This window comes from Gymnodraco acuticeps, unplaced genomic scaffold (genome assembly GCF_902827175.1).
Source record: "Gymnodraco acuticeps unplaced genomic scaffold, fGymAcu1.1, whole genome shotgun sequence".
Classification (NCBI taxonomy): domain Eukaryota; kingdom Metazoa; phylum Chordata; class Actinopteri; order Perciformes; family Bathydraconidae; genus Gymnodraco; species Gymnodraco acuticeps.
In genome coordinates, this window is record NW_022990358.1 from 848,964 (window position 1) to 866,374 (window position 17,411).

Here is a 17,411-nt window from a genome sequence, read left to right on the forward strand (position 1 = left end):
ATTAGATATGTCTTTGTACTATAAATCTATATTTTTGATGCATTTAACATACAGTATACTACACTTACTTCAATATAAACCTATTTTAATCAGTTTTACATCCTCATTTTCAGTCACTTATTTGTATACAATATTATGAATGCTGATCTACATAAAACTAGAGTTTATTTAATTTTGCACGTTGACTCCTTAACTTCAATTTTCTTCATCGACCTAAATTCATGATGGGGATCACTAGTTTTATCTAATCTGTTTGTTTCTGATTGGCTGTTTTTTGCACAAGACCCGCCCCTGACAGGAACGCGCTCAGGGCTGAGTGGTAAAGACCAGAGGGACGTAACCACCATTATCAGAGTTGTCAGCTGGAAATGCAACGTTATATATTTTATTTAAAAAATAAACAACACAATGTTAAACTTAGTTACTTTGAAAGGCACAGCCTAACACACCCTGAAAAAAGGGAAAAAACACACACACTCCAGTTCCACGCCCTCTGCATATTTAATTGGCCGTTGAGGAGCTTTGAGGAATTCACGTCCCGTCTGATTGGTCAATGTTGACAGCAATAGCGTCTATTCGGCACACTATTGGCTGAGCTGTTAGGAGGAAGTCAAGTGTCAAAACGATTCGGGGGATAAGCTCGGAGTTGACAAAAGCGATCTGTCTCAGTTGAAACATTTTGGACACAGTTTTTTTTAATTTCCAGGTTGTGTCCTGGATACGGACCACACTGGGAGGATTACGTTATCCGGCTGCCAACCTAATTTCTCCGTGCTGTGCCAAGGACAAGGTCTCACCGTGGACTTAACCACCACCAGACGGCAGAGAGAGCAAAGTGGGACTTTATTGTTTAAGGCTAGCTAGCTAGCTTTGCCAAGCGGCTTGTTTTTGTGTGTATAGCGTGGACCGCAGGCTATATGGCTGCGAATTACGAGCCGATATATGGACTATCAGAAGATGAGGTAAGCCTTAATCTCAACAAAGCTTTGTTATGTAGACACCAGTCATGAGTAGGTGTCTCACTGCCGTAAATAGCTTACACCAACGCTAGCCGTTAGTCAAGCTAACAAGCCCTCTCCCACATTCCATAGTAATGTTCAGGCAGCTGTCAGTTTCCTGCCTCCATGCCTGCGTGTCCACTAGTTTACTCTTTTTAGAAACAGATGCACCCCTTTGCCTTCACAGCATTGACATCAAACCGACTGAGTTTAACAGTCTCACAATGCCCTGTATTTCAATTATTGTCTGCACGACTTGCAGCTCCACAGTGATATTGTGAAGCCCAGATGCGAGGGGCATGTCAAGCTGAAGCACTCTGTCTGATTTAAACACCGCCTTTTGTCAGTGATCACAGCTGTTTGATGGTGAGCTGACCGCTAAACGAGTTTAAAGCGGAGGCATGTACATTACGTCTTGCCCTGTCAACTGAGGTCGATATTTGCTTTAGTGATGAACTCTGTCATTTTAGACATACAGATGTACATCAATAACGTAGTGTAACGTAAATACGATGATGAAAATGTTGTTTTACATAGGAGCACGATAGTGATGAATAAAATCCTCTCTCTAACAGACAGATCAGTCAACTACCTGTCAGAAATAGCAAGGATTGATGATTAACAATCATATGTGTATCCATGGTTCTAGAAAACAAAATTAGGGGCTTGACTCAGATCTTTAAGTTTGTCAACAATGGACCAATCTGTCACTATTATAGCAGGATGCTGGCAACATTTGCATGTGGCGTTGTTATGCCCATCTATGGAAATATGTCTCTGATGCCATATATCTAAATAATCCGAAACTCAATTGTATTTATATAGCACCTTTCAGTACGCGACAAAGTGCTCTACAACATAAAAACAAAATACATTTAAGAATAAATACAGCATAAACACATTATTAAATGGCATTTAAAAACAGGCATAAAAAGCAAAGATAATGAAATAAATCAATCAACACAGCAGGTACATAAAACATGAATAAAAGGCATACTGCAGTGTGAGTATGAACCATAGACTGGTATGAACAGCTCAATTAAAAGCAGCGGCAAATAGATATGTTTTCAGTCTGGTTTTGAAAATAGGAAGTGTTTCAGCGGACGTGCACGATTCGGGCAGTTTGCTCCAGATTGTCGGGGCATAATAGCTAACTTTTAGGATTAGGTAGAATACCAGGTAATGATAAACGTTATTTCACAGGCTATCAATCTAACCCAGCCAGTGTGTGATTGTGTTTTTTTACGTGGTTCACTTGAATAGCTTATTGACTCCCTGTCTGTCAGTCATTACCGGAGAAGAATGCCAGTAAAAACTCCCCACATGGCAACACTGGCTATTTTTGGTTAATATTCACCGTATTGCAGGTATTACATCACCTCATGTGATCTCCACTTGTAATGGCCTACATACCCAAGATGCTGCACTTCTTAAATCTTTATAACTCCTTCTCAGGCAAACATTCAGATATGCTGCAAGACCACGGTAACAGGTAACAGCTGGGTTGGGTCTGCCCCCCTTCCTCATTCCTTCCTTTGCTCCTTTCACTAAGCACTTGTAATATAACCACATTTGCTGTAAGGCTTTATGTAAAAATAATGATATATTTTCAGAATACCCACACAAAGCAGTGTCAGGTCTCCTATTAAGACCCCAATTCTAATTGCAGTCAAGTAATTAGTTTGTTAATCTGTGAACCAACCATACAGCATTAAAGTGGTTTATCTCAATGTACAATTTCTTCTGCAGGAGTTGCTTTTGGAATTAGATTTATAGAAACTGATGAACTACAATATTATCATGTTTTGCTATAAAATGTGTCAATATAGCTTCTGTTTTGTCATGTACCAGAACTCATTCCATTTCTCGGTCAGGGTTATTGACTTTATCTCGCAGGTTCACATATGTGTGTGGGTTGATATAGTGCTTGGCAATAATTCAAAAGAATCATTTATTGCCGTTCAATTGAATTGTATCAAGATGTAATCTTATACCGGATACACAATTAAATTATCTGAGTTGATGTTGCAACCACAGATTAACTCAAATTTGTCGGAAAATGTAATGAAATAGTTAAAGGGAAAATGATTTTAATATGTTGTTTTTAAATCACACTTAAAACGAACTTTACATACTGTGAACATACGGACATTTAAAAAATGTATTTCTTCTTGATAATTTCACTTGAAACTTGTGTTCATTTTACCCTCACATTCTTAATTAATCGCGAAAATACTAATTTATACTATTGTTGATTTTACACAGGAGTTTACAACAATAGGCATTACCATGTGGTTATTTTGTGTGGACTATTTATTTATATATAGAAGAAAACATACTATATTGTTATCGAGACATAGTATACAATAGTATGTGATAGAAGAATGGTACCATGTTGCCAATTACGAGCTTGGGTTATTGTATCGTTTTTCTATTAATTTGATTTGATGTTTTTGTCCATATTTCTTTTTCTTCCGCAGAATGAAACGAGAGTGCTGCGGGTTAAGGTCATTGCAGGAATGGATCTGGCGAAGAAAGACATCATCGGAGCCAGGTGAGCATCACAAGGCACACCAGAAGATGCTGTTTTTCAGAGGGTCCTTAGCATTATGTCATCATTGTGTACTCGACATGTAGGCCTGGTCAGTGCTTCAGATCAGGTACACTGCCCCTCATATTGCACCTCTTTTGTCAATGTATATGTTTTAATATGTTTGCTGCTGTTTGGCTCTCTAAAGCTCACATATGTATTGTTATTTTGATAACTGTTTTTTAACATACAATGTTTATGTGAGGAAAAGCAAATGAATGTCAATGAATATAGCATCCTGCCATTTGAGGAACTCCTTTAGTCTTTTCATCCTTGGCCAGCAGAGTGTTTACACTTCCTTACAAAGACCAAGTTTGAATCAATCATTACCTACCTGCCTCTCCTATTCTCATTAGTCATAACCCACCTTTATGATAGTTAAAGCAAATAATTGAGTAATAATAATACACCCCCACGTGCTTTCTTACATGTAGGAAGACATGTTTAACTTACACCTTTGTTGGTTTTGAATGCTCATCAAGGGCCCTTTCTTCTTTTGTTGTCAGACCTTCTTTCTTACTGTGCGATTCTGTGATGATGAGTAACTCTTATCCCAACTTTTATGCAATGTTACATAATATCCCTCTGTGGAGTTGTATTTTAAATCTTTTTTGTGTTCTTTCGCATGGAGTGCTGTGACTTCTTCCCTGTAAATGTAAATGACCCACCGTTAGTTGCTGTTAAATCAGTTATAATTCTATTTGTGTGCTTTTAGTCTAGGCCAGAGGCATCATTATTGGTTTTGCTGAAATGACTGATCCATTCATGGACTTGCTACAGTCAGAATGACCAACCATCTTTTCTGTTTTGCCTTCAGGAAGTCATTAAGGAGAAGGAAAGTCAATAAGGAAAGTTATTTTCAAAGGCACATTCAGTGACATATTGTTTCAATTCAATTCAATTCAAAAAATAAAATACTTGGGTATCTGGCTTGATGACTGTCTCACTTTTAAACTTCATGTCAATAACCTGCTTAAAAAGCTGAGGGTTCGGCTAGGTTTCTTTTACAGAAATAAGTCCTGTTTCTCGCTTGAGGCCAGGAAAAGGCTAGTCACTGTGACCTTTTTACCTGTGCTGGATTATGGTGATTTGTTATATATGAATGCACCTGCCAATTACCTGAGCAAGTTAGATGCTGCGTATCACAGTGCACTGAGATTTTTGACAAATTGTAAAGCACTTACGCATCACTGTACCCTGTATACCAAGGCGGTTTTGCCATCACTTACTGTACGGAGGCTCAGTCACTGGTACTTTTTCATTTACAAAGCCATGTTGGATAAACTACCATCTTATATCTGCTCCCTGATCTCTCTGCGAATTGAAAGTACTTGCCTGAGATCGCATGCTGTGGTTTTATTAAATGTGCCAAGTGCTAGGACTGTCTTAGGGAAGAAAGCTTTTAGATGTGCAGCTCCACTAACATGGAACAGTCTGCAAAAAGAATGGAAAATTACCAAGCTAGTACCACTACATGTTTTTAAAGCTCGGTTGGATGCTACAAAATCAGATGCTGTTGGTACCTGTACATGTGGTTAAATATGTAAATTGTAATCCCTGTACATCTTTCTGTATGATGTCCTTTTGTTGTTCTGTTGTTTATGTTTTTATGTCTTCTTGTGGAACCTACTGCTGCAGGTCTCCCTTGAAAAAGAGATCATTGATCTCAATGGGATTTTACCTGGATAAATAAAGGTTTTGAATTGAATTGAAGGAAGTAAAAAGGAACTCACCTTGTGGTATAACCGGCAAGAGAGAAAGCCTTTGAGCTCCAGACTGTTTCAGAAATAATCCTTGATAATCCATGATATGGCGTTTCATCACGGCAGTATTTAGTTTAGACAGTAGCTGCCGGGTCCCGCATGAGCTCAGACCCCTCCTTTTTTATTTTTGATCAATTTTCATTTTTTGTACAGCTTTATACCCCAAAATCAGCACTTTTGAAACAGGAAGTGAAATAGAGGGATATGAGGCGTGGCTAGAATGGGTGATCTGTTTGGTATTTTGAGCAAAACACTTCATAGACATGTTTTTTATATATTTTTATATATCTGAGACTTATGCTATAAAAATAGCATGATAGGTGCACTTTAATGTCTGCTTTTTTTTCATATTCATTCTCAACAACTTGAAGAAAATTCTCAGATGCCTGAACTGAGTCGGATTTTCTTTTACAATGGTCCACTCTAATACCTACTGTAAAATTGTTTTTGCATGAAGTATTTTCATTTTTTTGTTCTGCTGGTAAACGGCAAGCTTGATGAAAAAAAAACACCCATTTGGATCAAAGCTGTACTCGTGCCATCAGAATTAAATTATTCCTCCCGAGATACAGTAATGGTGAAATAATACAATTGGTATCGGGCTGAAATCCCCATGACTAGTCTAAAGCCTCATCTCAATGTGAACACGGTCAGTACTGGGGTTTACAGTCATGCATTGTATCTGAGCCATGAGAGAGCGGACAGTGTGGGAGACTGAGCCTGACAGTTTAGCGCTGTGAGACTGCTACTCTTGTTAGCATCCTGATGCCCTGCTGGCAGGACAGCGCCGTGTCGCTCAGGAGAAATGTGAAGTGTAATGAAGAAGCAGTGAATGAGGTCTGGATGTGTAGCTCCTGGCTGCTTACCACGGGAGACAGTGCTGACTTGGCAGTCTGTCCCCTCATAAGAGGCTCAAACAGTGCTGGCTTGTTTCCTTTCCTCCTCTTTCTTTGCTTCAAACTCGTTCCTGTTGCTGCTTCTTTGATCCATTGTGTTCTGCCCGGTTATTTTGCCCTAAGTGAAACACCCTGAGGTTTTGTTTTTGTTCTCCTAAGGTGTTGATAGAAACTCTCGAAAAACTTTCATGCAATCAAACAACAAGTGGACCTAGCTACCGTTTAAATCCAGCGACCCATGCACGCTTTCATCTCTGTGTTGACTTGAAGTAGCCGGTCTCCTTCAGCAGGATTTCTGTTGAAAGAGGGAAGGAGACAAGAAGGAGTCTCAGTGCTGCCGAGATACAGTAGGCCCATTGTTTTTAGCTTAGTCACAGCACATCAACAGAAACAATCAGTACGAAGCTGTGGGGTTACTGGAAGACGTTAATGACCAATCAAGCAACAGCAGTTTTGCTCAGGCTGCATTCGCTGTTCATTTTTCATATTTCCCATCCCTTGTGCCCTTTTACTTTTGAGCCTTCTACTTCCCTTGAAAATATGGGCTGCACACTTAATGGCAGGCCAAATCTAATTTTGCAAATATTAATACCCAAATTGTATCCCTGGAAACGGATTATGGCTAATCAGATCTAAAAGGCATTCATAAATGGCTTGAAATGCGATTCAAATCAGATTCTACCTTGCGTGTTGAGTCTAGCCACTGCAATCAAAATGTCATTTTCTTCTTGGGCAAAAGAGAGATTTGGTGTCATCATCTCAGAAGAGTGAACGTTAGATATTGTGTTGGTGTAAAGAATTGTATGTCTCCATTCTTCATGTAGCCTGCAGCATGATGTTTTACTGTGTCCTGAAATAACTTGTATGTAACAGATGGTGAACACATTGATTTAAGTTATTTCAGGAAACACAGCTCGGGAGCAGAAAATGTAAAGGAACCAGAAGCGTTATGGGAAATCTTTGACCCTTCTTGAAGCCGATGATCAATGAGTCAATTATTTGTTGAGAACATTTATCAGCTAATCTTTGGATCACAGATTAGTCATTTACGTAATATTTATCAGTCAAAATTCAATTTGATGCTGTAATAATAATATAATGCAGCTCTAGGATATTGTGATGGGCATTGTTTTCTAACATTTTTATAGACAGTAATATACGATTAAACATAAATCAAAACGCACCTTTCAGCTTTTAATTTGTTTAAGATTATGTGATTAATATTTTGAGCATTTTCTTTGCTTTGATCATTTTAATTTGTGTATCATGGAACGCTATAAATAAATAAATGTATCTTTATTATTTATCTGCGCATCAAGAAAGTAATGAAAATAATCTTTAGTTTAAGCTCTACTCTAAAGTCAGATACTGCATTATAATCAAAATGTGCACTTTGTGGTAGAATGATCTATTCAGATATTTTCTGTTGCCTACAATAAAATACTTCTAAAATGCGACGACAATACAGAATCATGTGTACAAACTCTTGAGCCTTATCTCAAAATACCCGAATGGAAGCAGTTTTTTCTTGCTGGTGTGTTGATGGCAGGCTCAGGTTTCAGGTCTGGGAACAGGCAGAGTGTGAGAGTGTAGCCTAACAATGTGAGCTCTGGAACTTGCAGATAATATGATGATAAAACCTCAGATGAGGCACACTAGGCTTTACACACACACTGATTTTTCCATTCAAGACCAAACGGTGTGTTTTAATGGTAAAAACTATGGAAAAAGTCCAGGTATTTAAGGTTGCCACTTAATGTTTGGTCAAGTTCTTACTTCTTACTCAGATAATAACCGATTTAAATCATAATTGTTTAAGTTTTGTGTATTATAAGATTTTTCTTGAAAGAAATTGGAAAATGATTGTTTTGATATGGAAATGTATCTTGTCAGCAATGCTAACATATGTGAGATATTATTTGATAAATACTCGTATGACTGTGAGGAGAAGATGTGTACCTTTTTGAATTTGCTCAAGCTGTTAAAAAGGGAGAACAGTGAAAAGCTCAAGATCATATCATATTTTTTCACTCCACTGACTTTGTAACATTTCCTTTTTTTTTTTGTCGGCAGCGATCCCTACGTCAAACTATCGCTGTACGTTGCGGATGAAAACAAAGAGCTAGCCCTAATCCAGACAAAAACCATTAAAAGGTAAGTCCTAAGGTAGAAATGCCTCTGGAGCATGTATTATGAGTTTCAGACCTTTTCTCCTCCCACACCTGCACTACTCATTTACCATGCAGCCACTTGAATGTGGCTTTGTTTACTCCCATTTTAAGTCAGTGTTGAGATCACGAGACCTTCCCAACCCCAACACGACTACCACACTTCCTTCAAATCAAGGCAATCACATCATCTTTGAGGTCGTTAACCACAGGAAGGCACCAGAAGGCAGTGCTTCCTTTTCTGCGCAGTACAGTGTTAAAGGCGAGCCCTTTTCCCCCCCAGTGGCCTATTTTGGGGAGGAAATCTATTCACAGCAGGGGGAGCTATTACTTGCTATTTGTGTAAAGTACATTCAGATGATATTTTAAGGTTAAAGTGGGCTGTGATTTCATATATTCCTTGCTCACGTTGTGGAATGCTCTGGTCTATACGATTACAAATGTCTATAGATCACATATTGTTCTCATGTAATGCAGAATCTTATTCTACCGTACCTGTTATATAATACATGTGGGGTGCAACACTGTTATGTATCCTGACTTAGCTTCTTATATCTTTTATGAATGGCTCCTTTCTTGGTTGTTTAGGTTAGCTACATGTAGCTGCCAGCCAACCCTCTGCTGCAGTCGGCAGCTCGGGCCTCCATGCAGGCACACATATGCTGCCAGTGGCCATGGTTGCCTTACTGGATAAAAATAGCTGACAATGCACTGCTATGTGGAGCAGAAAATGAAGCATCCCCGCTCAGCTCTTCCATGGGCTCTATGTGTCTTTAAGTGGGACACCTTTGATGGCATCTTTGTCATTGGAGAATATGGCTTGTGGCAGGATGGCATGACAAATAATGATACATGAATAGCCACGCTTGACCTACATCAGTGCCTAATGACAATGATTGATTTTTGGTATACTTTTCTGGAATTCCTCATTATTTCATCGTTGACTTTATGGCTTTTCGTCAAAGGGCAGTGGGTTCATTTGTAATTCTGCTATCTCTGCAGTTGTTTTAACAGAGATGTTATTTTATCACTGCCGTAAAAGGTTGTAAAGTGTTTATTATTCAGACTTGCTTGTAAAATGAAGGCTTCATTGACATTCTAGTGTTAAGTCATTGCAATCAACAATGGCATTTTAATGAGAAGTGTCACATAGTTCTGAGTCCAATACATTCAAATGTGTGAGGCAGAAGGGGAGTCTGTGCATCTCCTTACTGAGCTGATCCATCCAGAAAGTGGATGATAATCCTCATGGTTGTTAATCTAGGGACTAATGCCAGTCACCGGGTCATGTTAGCTACAAACCTGCTCTAACAACGTAAAAGGATTATTGACGCAAGTTAGATATGTTTTGTAAGTCTGTTTTTGTTTTCTGTGTAACTAATGATGTTGTTACCTGTGCTTTAATAACCCTATCTTTACTTTGTTTTTCAGACCCTCAACCCAAAATGGAACGAGGAATTCTACTTCAGAGTGAGTTCAGGTTTTAAACTCTTTGGGGTGAATTCATAAAAGGGTTGTGCTGAACAAATAAGGCAAAAGTCCAAGTGTATAATGCAACCCACCCTGCACTGCCAAGCAAAGAGCATCTTTCTGCACCTGATCAATAAGGAAAATATATATATTTTGGTGTAAAATTGGTCTATCTATACTAATGAATCTTTTTGCAGATACAGTCCAATTCACAAATACTAGCACTACTAGACTCACACAGTTATAAAGTCTAACAAGAGTCGATCGTAACTAAAGCACATTTATAACGGGTGTCCGCTTAGTTTAAATTATTTTGGCATGCAGTAACTGGAAGCTGTGAGTTGTGTCATGAAAAAATATATAAAAAATTGTTTTCTTAGCCTATATAAATAAATATATAAATCCCTTCCTCATTAGCTAAATGCACTCTGGCTCAGGCTTACTCTCACCCTTATAACGATGCATTGGCCTAGAGCACATTGATACCTTTCAAACATTGAGACAGGCAGATGGCGATGCAATTTATGGTACCATCAGTGCAGCAATCCATTCTTTTATGATTTCGCCCCTCACTGTGCTTCATTATGTGTCAGATTCCCCCTCTTCCCGGTACTCTCCACTACGATAGTCTGGCATTGCACTTGTTTACTCTAGAGTGGTAGTGTTAGAGTTGTAAATCTTTGGTTGCAGTTTAACTGACACTGTAATCATTCTGAGAGTACTGGACTTTGGATGTGTATGATTACTCCTCGCTATTTATGAAAGAATGATAGTTTAGTCCTGTGCTACATCATTTAAAGATTGACTATCTTCTAGTTAAAGTAATCACGAGTTATTGTGATTCAAAAGCAAGCACCCAGTTGCTCTCAAAGTGTTTGTATGTATCTGCTTTAGCTCGATAACCACTGGATGGCTGCTGTATAATCACTGTTTTGTTGCCAACACAGGTGTGTCCGCAGAATCACAGGCTACTCTTTGAGGTGTTTGATGAAAACCGATTGGTAAGCTTCACACTACATAACCTGTTCCCCTTCACTCCCTCTGTTGCATATATAACATATCATTTTTTAATTTCAGTCTGTTATGTTTTGACAGATTTTGATAAGATTTATTTCCAGCCACAGCAAAACCTCATGACTCTTTTGAATTGTCTTCATGCAATTTGTTTCCCACTTATTTTCTCTAGCATCTCGCTCCACTTTCGTTGGTGATAATGGGGTTCTGCAGTTTAACTTCTTAATAGTTCAGTGTCAATTATGCCAATACATTTTGTTGTGTCAGAAATGAAATGGGAAGATTTCATGGGATGTTTTATTAATTAATCATAGAAATCCTTGATCCAATTGTATTGACCTTGTCTTCACCCTTTGTCGTCACACATTTTAATCTCGTGAAAAATATTGCTATATTTGATATCGTAGGATTTCAACAACAGTTTAGGTCAGAAAACTGAATAAAACCAATACACTGCAGTACACATGTAAGAAACATGGACATAGACAGTGTGCAGTCTGTGTATCTTGTAGTTGTATTGCTCTAATTTAACAGAGTTGTGGTCCACTAACAACTCCTACATTCCCCTTATGTCAAATCTCTCCAATTTCCACCACTTACTAGAACACTGATTTCCTTCACTTGTTAAATTAAGCCTGTTGTGGGCTCTCAGTTGCCATGACAACTAGATTAGGGGGTTTAGGGCTGCAGTAATATTTGTTTATTATGGATTCACAGTAACTCTAGAGTCTGTGTTCTCAGTTTGATGTCTGATAAAACAAACAGCGGATGCAGCCCAACATAGTGTTGATGTTCTTGGCTGGATGGAGCACATTCTGTCTGGGCCTCGCAGGCTAACATCTTTGTGCACGGAGTACCGATGTGGGAGGTCGAAAGATTTCAGCTTCTGATTTGAGTTTTTTTTGTTATTTTCCTGATAACTGATAACTCAATAAAGTGAAGATACATTATATGATTAAATCCCATACAGTCATTTGAATGTACTTTAAGTGATAAAATCAGTGCACACACTAGTGTTGAGTCTGATGGACGGGATTTGCTTATTGTTCAGTCTGCAGGGAAGAAGGCAGCTTTATTTTTGTCCTCAGTACAGTGGGAGCTCTCAGCTGCTGTATAGAAGAGGAAGACACAGCACAGCACTAGGTGTCTCAAGCCCAGTCCTCTCCTTATATGTCTGAGGAGCCGCTTTTGTGTCTATCTCAAGGTGCATGCCAAGGCAGCTCCTCCACCGCTGGCCAGTATTTGTTTCAAGGGGCTGCTTGTCTCTTGGATCCATTACATTTACGCATGTTTAATTCTCTGGAAAGATTCATTGTTTGACTAAGCATTCTGTATGAGATACTAATGCTGTAAATACCCTCAACTAATGTAAGTGCCTACAAAATATGGGAGAACTACATATCAAGCTGACAGCTAACATGGAATGTAACAGATATGTTGAATAGACCTCCAATACATTGTGGTGCTTTGTTTGAAGCAGACGTGTTACGTCATTTGGCAAGCTGGGCTTGCTGCCATTGGACCACACATTGGCATTTTGTTTCTTTATACAGAACACTCTCCATAACATTTCACACACACATTTATTGACTGTGCCTAACACTGTAAGCAGTGTGTCATCGCAAAGTGTAACTGGTTGCCAAGCCACGATTTCTTCTTGCTCTACAGTCTTTTTCTTCTTGCTGTTTCTCTGCCTCAATCAATACAGCTTCTTGATGCCCTCTTGTCCACAATGGTATACTTTTTTTTGTCCTCTTCTTTTTTGTACTTTTCCACTGCGGTTCACCACCATCAGTGACATGGCTGTCAGCTAGTTAGAGATGGATACAGTAATGCACTGAACACTAAACCATACTTGGAATTAGTTACAGTTTTTGGACAATGCCGTTCTGAAAGGCCGAATTGTCCGTTCAGTTCAAGGAGGCAGACAGTTCGCCTACTAACGTAGTATAAAACACCCATTTACTGATCCAACGGTGGATCGCTGCAGTATTAAGAATTCTCTCAAGAATGTACAGTACTGTATGTTTTGAAAAGTCTTAATCAATTTGACCTTGTTCTGTAGCATAATAGTGCATAAGTGCCTCAGCATCATGATTTCAGTATGGCAGACTACGATGACAGCTGATCGTATCTTGGGTGGTTTTTGGATGCAAACTGTGGCTTATAAAACCACCAGACAGTTAAGTGTTTGGCAGTGTCTGGGAGATGGCGTAGTCTACTCTGTTTGAAGAACACTTGGATGCTTTCTCCAGAGAGGGCGGTGCTGTTTGCCTTATCAAAGCTGCAATCTGTCAGATATTCTGCTCTTCACTCTGCCTCTTCCTTTTTTTAGGTCCATTTTTAGAAGCAACTTCCTTATACCTTTTTTGTTGTTTCCAAGCTACAAGAGGACAAGAGACTGTCTTCCAGATTTCTTGATACATTTATCATTTTTAGTGGGACAATTTAGTAAGGAAATCATCGCTTCCTGTTGTGGCTATTACCTAAAAGGATATGGATATTACATTGTCAGATTTATGGGGGCATTCTGTGATTTGTCCTTATCTTTCTTTAAACCCACCCTTTCCTTGGGGACATGGCAGGATGCTCAGGCAGATCAGTAATAGTAGAAATGTTGATGTTATGGCCAGAGATCTTCTTGCGATGGATATCACCAGCTGCTATGCCAATTGGGAGAGCCAATGGCACCTTTCTTTACTCCTTACCCCCCTACTTCCAGGTCTCTGCATAAACCACACCGGTCTTTAAACTCTGCCCTCATTTGGTCTCAACTGCACACACATACAGTTGTGTAACTGCATCTTTCACGTTGTGACACAGTTTAGTAATGAGGATGGAGGTATAGCAAAATGAAGAGGTAACTTATTGAGATTCAAAATTGCCAGACTGCATGGACCTAAGAGTTTGGTCATTGATGGGAAGTGGGGTGTGTTTGGAGGGCCAGTTGGCACTTGAGGGCAGCATGGGGTTGTAACTTGAGGTGCTGGGGCCATTTGTGGTCACATGACTTACAAGCAACCCACTGTCACCTCGGAAACCAGGAGCGCCGGCCGCTCTTATCCAATCATGTCAGGAATGCTAGCCGTCACTGGGCTCAGGCTATTTCTGCTGTCTGTTGCCTGTGCTTGGTAGTGCTAAGAGTGTGGCATACAGGGATCCTTCTTCCCCCCCCCCCACTTACCCACTTAGTGTGCAGTGTAAAGTTGTCAGCTCTTTTGCAGGGGCTATTTAGTTTTTGTGGTGCCACTTATTTCCTTAATACAGTTGACTGTGGAAGGAAAGTTCGGAAAGAGACTCAGAGAGAGTGGGAGGGGAGGGGGGTGGGGTGAATGAGAGTGGAAGAAAAAAAAAGAAGGGGGATCAGTCATACAGCCAGCCAGAGGAGAGAAGTGGGCGACACTAAGAGACAGAGAGTGGATCCAGAGGAGAGAAGCAAACAGCTTGTCAGGGAGAAAGTGAGAGGGAACGGGAGCTGCGGGACGTTTGGTGAAAATGGCTCAACGTCTGCGTTTGTACTTCGGCTCAGGCCGCAGTAACACAGCCCCGGAAATACTGGAAGGAGACTCTGAGGATCAGCAGGGAGACAGTGATGTGGTAACGACACTCCGCATGCAGCCACCTCCAGATTCAACGGAGCCAGCTGCGTCACATGCTCCACCAAGAGCTTGGCGGTTGGAGCCTTCGCTTAAACGCAGCTCCTCCATGTTCATACCCCAGCTTGCCTCCTACACTGAGCCACGGCCCACCAAGAGCTCCTCCATGCACATCTCGCTTCAGCGCTCCAATGGATCAAGTAATGGAGATTCCCGTGGTCATACTGCTGATGATGATGTCCCGCCACCCTGTTATACTCCTCCAGGACCGGCGCCTGCCTATACAGAACCAGAAATCCAAACAGACGTTCCACGACAGCCGCCCCCTCCGTACTACAGCCCAGAAACTTTAAACTCACAAACTCTTCCAACAGAGCAGAACCTGCCCAAACACAGGGTCTTTAACATTGGCCCCAATGGCCATACTATGTACAGCAGAGGCCGACCTGGTATCAGTGTTGGTGGTATTTGTATCCAGAGAGACTCTGCAGATGGTTCCGATACCCAACATTTCAGAATCCACCCTTATGGGGGCACCGGCTGGTCTGTCCAGCAGCAGAGTGTGGACCAGTGCTCTGTTGTTAATGGTGGAACACAGAGACTAGTGTTTCAGCTCCAGAAAAACCATAACCAGGATCAGAGCCAGGGCAGGCCACAGGCTGACGCATCCCAGGCAGAATGCACAGATGTTGGCTTTACCAGCTCAAGAGGTAGCCAGGTGGTACGCTACCCCAGAATTCGACTGGAGAGAAGATCATCACATCAGATGCCGTTGCTGGAAAATCAAAACCAAGAGACTTGCTCAGATGGCAAAGCTAGAGAGGAGAACCAAACAGACATTGAGACAGAGCTCATGGAAGCAAGAAACACATCTAATGGTTGTACTTTCAAAATCAGTGGGGAGTCTTCCAGGAGGCAGCCGCATTTCAAGATCTATTTTACTCCAGGTGGAGGTGGAGATCAGGATGTGAGCATTTGCAATGATTCAACGAGGAATAGTCCCAAGGTAAAGACTATTGGAAAACTAAAGTATGACAGAAAACGTTTTTCAATGGAAACATTTTGTTAATTTTGTAATGGCATTTAACAATGAGATGTGCACGATTTATAGTTGTGATGATGAAGATATCACTTTCCGAATGAATCGTAAACAATAACAGTGGATAGGTCAACTTACTCATATGACATTTAGTTGAACACATGATAGCTTGAATGTTGTCTTGCCAAAATAGGGAGTGTGCATTAAGTAGGGCCATGGGTATAACAAATAAGATTCAGGAACACATTGTTTTACCTAAATTGGGTAAATGTTATAAGATGCCTCGCACATTTAATATCTCATTTGTCACTCTGAATCAAGCCAAGTTGAGAAGAGCTCCGTATGGTGCAGGAAGAGGGTGGTGACATTTTGGGAAGTGAAAAGCACAGACACGGTTCTCAAGCTAAATGACAGAAACACACACACTGGCTTTCTTTCACTTTAAAACCACAGGCATTTGAGGTTTTACACACATCAGCCAATTCACTCAGTCATGAAAGGGAAAAAGCAACAACAGGCTTATGGATGAATGGATCATTTCTCCCCATGCACTTGTTGTCTTCTGTTTCACAGAAATGTGACACTTAAGTTTGGTAATACCCTTAACTGCAGCCAGTGCTCTTTGAGAGTTGGCTGTTTCTATCTTTAGTCTGTTTCTAGTGTGGTTGTTGATTTTGAGAGCGGGAGGCGGCATGTCTTCCTTGGCTGCTATGGATCCGTATCCTCGCAGCTGCTCCACAAGTGGTTAACAACTAAAGATGTCATTTCTACGATCAAAAGTTGGACAAGCCTTCAGAATCTTTGATTTTTAAAAATCCCGTTATGTTTCTGTCTGTTCTTCCCCCATGTGTAGCTCAAACTTCGAGAGAAAAACCGATCTAAAGGTTTCACTTTTTAATTAGTGTGTCATATTACCTGACTTATCATCCACAGCTTTCCTCTCAAGTACATTCTCTACCACACTTCTCTCTCATGCAGCTCTTGACTAATACCCATTCAGGATGTCATCAAATATAACAGGATTACTAGAAGTACATAGTAGGTGTTTCTAAAACAGAATCTTAATTAGTGTGCCTGCCTCACACTTATACAGTCTTGACAATTTTGTTTCCCAATGCTTTGGCTTGAGAAGAATCCTCATGGCATCTTTAATACTGAACACAAAATTATTATCTACCACAACAAGGAGATTCAATTAATACCGTTGTAGTGTGCCACAGTGCCCTAGGCCGGGCCTTCACCAGGCTTTTATTACATGATAAACATCATGATAAGCCAGTTACTGTTCTCTTGCATCCTGACCATTAACTTTAAATCCAAAATGAACTTTAGATAAAATATTTCAGTTTTTCTCATAGACTTGTGGTGGGACTGGCTTACTTTGGAATTGGCTGAATTGGAATTGGCTGTTCTCCACTCAAGCATTTACATTCTTAATAGATTTGAAGTCTTATGTTTGACCACCATAATTGAATGCATTCCACACATCAACTTTCCCCTTTCTTTAAAGAGACTTGGTGTGTTGTGTTGCCCCAGGGCATTCCCTTTTCTCATGCAACAAGGAAATCCTCATTTAGACCATAATGACAGGTCTTCCCCAACTGGTAGCCTAGAGTTTGTGTGCCCCCTTTTTAGAGTTGTGCATGGGATACTACGGGTGTGTGTTTTGTGTGTGTGTGCCAGCGAGACTAGCTGCAGACAGCTATGCCACAGTGCCATGCCCTCGTTACAGCCCTGCCTCAACGTCATTCACAAAGAGCTTTTGCAGGCCACTGGGCGGGCTATATTTACCTGAGACTGGATTCTGGATGGATGAGTGGGGGGTTCTCTTTTTATTTTGGTCCAGTATCATTGACGAGGGTTTCTAATTGCTATTG

General features: G+C 40.4%; 1 protein-coding gene across 17 annotated transcripts in view; it reads left to right on the top strand.

Annotated features, from left to right (window-relative positions):
- The first annotated feature begins 635 nt into the window (after nt 1-635).
- The window catches only part of nedd4l (NEDD4 like E3 ubiquitin protein ligase), a 47,816-nt gene continuing 31,040 nt past the window's right edge, over nt 636-17,411 (top strand). For 5 of the 17 annotated variants that reach the window (XM_034224046.1, XM_034224047.1, XM_034224049.1 and 2 more), the window contains exons 1-5: nt 636-962; nt 3,479-3,552; nt 8,321-8,400; nt 9,845-9,885; nt 10,833-10,886. In XM_034224046.1, the coding sequence (XP_034079937.1) occupies nt 918-962; nt 3,479-3,552; nt 8,321-8,400; nt 9,845-9,885; nt 10,833-10,886 (294 nt within the window). In that variant the 5' untranslated portion in view covers nt 636-917. Of the gene's footprint in view, nt 963-3,478; nt 3,553-8,320; nt 8,401-9,844; nt 9,886-10,832; nt 10,887-13,374; nt 15,502-17,411 lie in introns of those variants that run through there. The other 12 variants (XM_034224034.1, XM_034224035.1, XM_034224043.1 and 9 more) reach the window with 7 other exon arrangements.